A 5,435-nucleotide genomic window follows, 5' to 3' on the forward strand; every position below is an offset into this window, starting at 1 on the left:
AAATTATTTACCGAAAGATGATCTTTCTATTAATGAGAACTTTAATGTTTTCATTAATAATACTAACAGGTTGATTAATGGTAAGAATCAATACATTACAATATACATTAAATGGTACAAAAATATATATGTAACGATGTAAATTGTTACGGCCGGGACCGACCATCCGTCCCGGCCCAAATAACGTCGTATAGCGTAAATAACCGTTTTAAAAACTGCAGCGTGTATTAGATACACGTTGACGGCGTACCGCCCGCGCTGCGCGTTTCCCCGCGTCTACAAGCGGCACGCGCGCCGCCCGCATTGCGCACTTCCCGGCGCCTACAAGCGCCAGTTGATACCGCGCCCGCACCGCGCGCCACGCCGCGCCACGAAACAACCAGCGTAACAACCAAGTGTTTTCCGCGCATTTTGTCAACCCCGCCCGCGGAAAACTGCGGGTATAAAAGCCGTGCCGAAAATCGAGAAGATCAGATCTGCTCCGATTTCCGGATCTATAGAGAAGCACCTAAGGAAGCTCCTTCTTGGTCGGGTAAACCGACGGCGACTCTAAGATTCGATCCTCATCGGGGGNATAAGTTTCTTATTCTCTCTGCCGGGTAAACCGGCATCCGCTCCGCTCTGCTCCGGGGAATCTCTGGCTGGAAGTGAGTATAGATAGACGTGTATTTTTGAGCTCTCCTCTTGTGGATTTTTTACTGCTGCTTTTTGCCCTTCGGGGCGCTGATTTTTTCAGTGAGTAAGAACTAAGGCTCTTGTTTGTCTGCTGTCCATTTTTGGCAACATTGTGCGCGCGGCTAGTGCATCTTTTTGAGCTTTTCCGTTTTTCAACCTGTCATCTTCGGTTAATTGCCTTGCGGACGATTGAAGAGGCCTGCCTTCCTCCCCTCTGTTCTTCTGTGTTTTGGTGGCTGCGGGGCGGCGGCGGATCTGCTGATTGGCTTATGATATGCCCACGCACAAGACTTCTCCCTCACCCGTTGCTAGTCGAGGTAACGGTTTTCGGGCTGACAATGTCAACAACGGTTGTTTACCTGGCGGCATAACAAGGCAGCGATCTTCGTCTGCGTTACTGTCTAATGTAAGTTCTTGCGGTTTGTCCACTGGAATAATGATGAGCGCCTCTGGAGTTAACGCTCTAAAGCGTTCTATTAATGATCACAATAAATTGGTATCTAAACTGCTACTGTCTAGTAAAGATTCACTGGACAGAAGAATGCAAATTGAGTCTGCTTTTCGAACGTGCAAGGAGGCTTTCTCTGAACTGGCTGCTGCCTATTTAGTTCTACTAGAAAAAGACATGAGTACTTCTTTTATTGCCATTGACTCTGTTAGGGAGATGATTACTGAGGCTATTTCTAAAGTCAAGGTCGATACACTTCAGCATAAATCTGCAGGACTAATGTCGTCTAATGGTTTCTCGCCTACTTGCTCTTATGCTAACGCGGTGAAAGCTACGTGCCCTACCGTGCAGGTTGCACGTGGCCCTACTCTTACAGCGAAGAAGTCTACTGATATCTTGGTTGTACCTAACAAGGATAATGAAGCAAAATACAGCACATCAAAAGATACAAGAGAGATTTTTTAGAGAATTATTGAGCCTGCAAATTATAATCTCAAAGTGAACAAAATTTCTGCTACTCGTAATAATGGTGTGCGTATTGAAGCACTTACGGTTGATTTACCAAGGATTAAAGAATCGAGTGAACTTGCGGATGCTGGTCTAAAAATCGTGCAGATTCCTAAATCCAATCCGCGTATTATGATACGCAGAGTACCGATTGGCCTATCTAAAAAAAAAATTAAATTGGATATCATCGCTCTTAACCTGGATAAACAAGATGTGTCCAGTGTTAACGTTGTCTACATGGGTAATTTTCAAAAAACGTAATCTCCGTGGACTGTAATCTCCGTGGTATAGTGACATAAAAAACATAGATAAGTTTTTTATATTGCATAGTCACGTATTCATATTACGAATGGTGACTTAAAATGGTATGAAAAAACATAATTCACCGCTATCCGTTAGTTAATAATAATTATTTTTTATCAAAACTGAAAGTTGAAATTTACGCGTTCACAGAGAATCACCCACATATTTCTGCCTAAGGTTGAACGTCGTTATACTAGTTGTATTGTTGAGATATCACCGGCTATTCGTACCCTGTTGCGTCAACAGACGCATATTTATATAAAATATTCAGCCTGTTTATTTGAGGATTATGTTCGTATACTTCAATGTTTTAAATGCTTGACTTTTGGACGTCTGGCCAGACACTGCAGATTTGCTTCGTTATGTGGCCATTGTGCCAAGGATCATAAGACAATGAATTGTCCTGGGAAAAATGAAGATGCGACATGTGGCAACTGTTGTAGGTGGCTTAGAGTTTGCTCGCATCATTCAGCATTCAATAGTAAAGCCTGCCCTATCTTAATCAAAAAATTACAAGAGAAAATTAATAGCATAAATTATGTATAGCGACAACACTGAGCAGCATCTGCTTCGAGTTTGTCATGTGAACTGCCAGTCTTTGATGGCGTATCTCGATGATTTTCGATTATTTTTTACGGACTCTCAGTATGACATCATTTGTTTGTCGGAAACTTGGCTTAAACCTGCCATACATGATCAAATGGTTGAATTATCAGGCTATCAGTTATTTAGATACGACAGAACTGGTAAGTCTAGAGGTGGAGTTGCGTTTTTTCTGGCAAATACACTTAACGCTAGAATTTTGAAAACTTCTGGAAGTGACTACAGCCGAAAACCTGAATTCCTGATTGCAGAAATTTCTTCTGGAGATGAGAAGGTGTTACTTGCAGTTGTTTATAGACCACCACACTGTGGACATCTAAATGATTTCTTTACCATAGTTGCAGACATTTTGGTACAATACAGACACTGTGTAATTTTCGGTGACTTCAATGCTGATCTCATGCAAACTTCATACGATTCTAATTCAATAATGACTTACATTACTACATCATCCATGTATCTCGTTCCGTATGCACCAACTCACCATACGGCTAACTCAGCTACATTGTTGGACTTGTGTATAGTAGATGACGCGGAGAAACTTGTATCTTTTCAGCAGCATTCCATTGGATTTCTCTCCTCTCATGATCTAATAGACATCACTTTCAATATCTATGTCAAACGATGCTCCGCTAGAATAATAATTTCCGTTAGAGATTTCACCGCATTTGATAATGAAGTTTTTCTAAGCGAGTTGGCTGGCTGTAATTGGGATGCATTGCTCCAAGCTGAGAATATTGACGAGAAGATACTGCTGCTTAATAAATACTTATTAAATTGTTACAACAAACATGCGCCACTCAAAACAATACATTCCAAACGCTTACCTGCACCATGGATTACTCCTTACATAAAGGCAAAGATGTCTGAAAGAGACAGAAGTCGGAGGAAATGGAGAAGGCACAAAACAGATTCGAATTACAATTCTTTCAGAGTACTAAGGAATCAAGTGCAAGACTTGGTACGCAAGGCTAAACAGAATTATTACTTGTCTGTCTTTAGTGATCTCAAGAAGCCTACTTATACTTGGATGAAACTTTGACAGCTTGGTCTAATTAAGTCTAAAACAAATAGTCTTCCTTTCTCAGTTGAGAACTTTAATAATTTCTTATTCAGGCATCTTTCTGATGCTCTTGACGATGATAATGTCTATCTTGGTGAGCCTTCATATAATAAATCAAAATTTTACTGGGCTAATATTGCGGATGCAACAGTGAGAGGTGCTATATCTACAATACTATTGCCTCAACTTCGGTTGGAGAAGATGGATTATCGCAAAAACTAATTAAGTTGGCCTTACCATGCATTCTTCCAATTTTGACTCATATTTTTAATTATAGTATGAACAATGGCGTTTTCCCCACTATCTGGAAATCTGCGATAGTCTGTCCCGTTTTGAAGATAAAAGCACCTTCTGAGCTACAACACTACAGGCCAATCTCTATTCTTTGTGTGCTGTCATAGGCACTTGAACGAATTGCAGCAAGACAGATGTCGGAATATATTAAAACCAATGATTTGCTAGATCCATATTAGAATGCCTACAGACAGAGATTCTTTACTGAAACTGCACTCATTAGAGTTCTTGATGATGTTAGGGAGGCTACGGATGTGAGGAAGGTTATGTTTTCAGTATTCTTCGATTTTTCTAAAGCCTTTGACAATGTTAACCATCAACGCTTAATTATGAAATTAAAAGAAATGAATTTCTCTAACTCCGTTTTGAGATGGATGTGTTCCTATCTCTATGGCAGAATGCAAGCAGTGCGTGACTCAACTAACAACTTATTGTCAGCGAAACTACCGATATTCAAAGATGTTCTTCAAGGATCAGTCTTCGGACCACTTCTTTTTGCACTATACGTATCAGATTTTGGCAAGATCCTGCGGCATTGTAAATACAATTATTATGCCAATGATCTGCTTATTTATCTACATTCTGAACCATCTTCTCTTAGTGCTGCGTTAGACAAAATTAATACCGAAATCTGTAATGTGGTTCAGTGGGCCACAACAAATGGACTGAGTTTGAACGCCAGCAAAACATCGGCAATTGCCTTTGGTACGGCAAGATACAATTATAGTATTGATTTAAATACCATGCACATTGTGGTGGATGGCACCTTTATTCCTTGGAGCGACTCTGTGGTGTATCTTGGTGTTGACCAGTAATTTGTCTTGGGATCGTCATATTACAAAAATAACTTCGCGGGCCAGCACTGCTTTGTATCGTCTGAAGGTCTACAAGCATCTCTTCTCACCTCAGGTGCGGTCAAGACTTGTATCTTCTTTCTTGTATCTTCTATCCCATCTTCGATTACTGTTGCTCCTTATTAACAGACCTGACGGAATCGGAAAATCTGCGACTGCATAGGGCCTTTAACAACTGCGTAAGGTTCATCTTCCAGGTTAAATGGTATGAACATATTACTCCGCATTATGAGAAGTTGCGCTGGTTAAACTCAAACTGAGACAAACCTTTTTTGTCGGCTGTTTACTCTATAAAATTCTGGAAACCAAAAGACCTCAAATCCTTTATGAAAGGTTTACTTTTAGGGACTCACAAACGCATCATGATACTAGAGCAGATAGCAGAACTCTTATTTTGTCGTTGTGTCGTACAGAATAGACGGGCTTACAAATGTGTTGCTGTGGACATCTGGAATAATATCCCAGTGGACATCCGCAATGAGCGTTTTATCGCCTTTAAAGGCAAATTTTTTGGAAATTTACTGCAACACAATCTAAACTGTTAATTATTCTTTGTAACTATTTAGCAGTTTTATTTATATTTATTATATTAATTAATTTATTTATTTTTATTATATTTTTTTATTATATTTATTTATTTATTTTTGTTTGTTTTTGATTTTCTGTTACTCTTTACTCACTTGATTTT

At 39.7% G+C, this 5,435-nt stretch overlaps 1 protein-coding gene across 1 annotated transcript; it reads left to right on the top strand.

Annotated features, from left to right (window-relative positions):
* The first annotated feature begins 2,471 nt into the window (after window positions 1–2,471).
* Window positions 2,472–3,578, top strand: LOC109861696. The gene has a single exon (XM_020441454.1). It carries the CDS (start codon window positions 2,472–2,474, stop codon window positions 3,576–3,578), a length of 1,107 nt encoding a protein of 368 aa, XP_020297043.1.
* The last annotated feature ends 1,857 nt before the right edge of the window (window positions 3,579–5,435 follow it).

Source organism: Pseudomyrmex gracilis, unplaced genomic scaffold, assembly GCF_002006095.1.
Source record: "Pseudomyrmex gracilis isolate BER0280 unplaced genomic scaffold, ASM200609v1 scaffold_931, whole genome shotgun sequence".
In the NCBI taxonomy this organism is placed as follows: Eukaryota; Metazoa; Arthropoda; class Insecta; order Hymenoptera; family Formicidae; genus Pseudomyrmex; species Pseudomyrmex gracilis.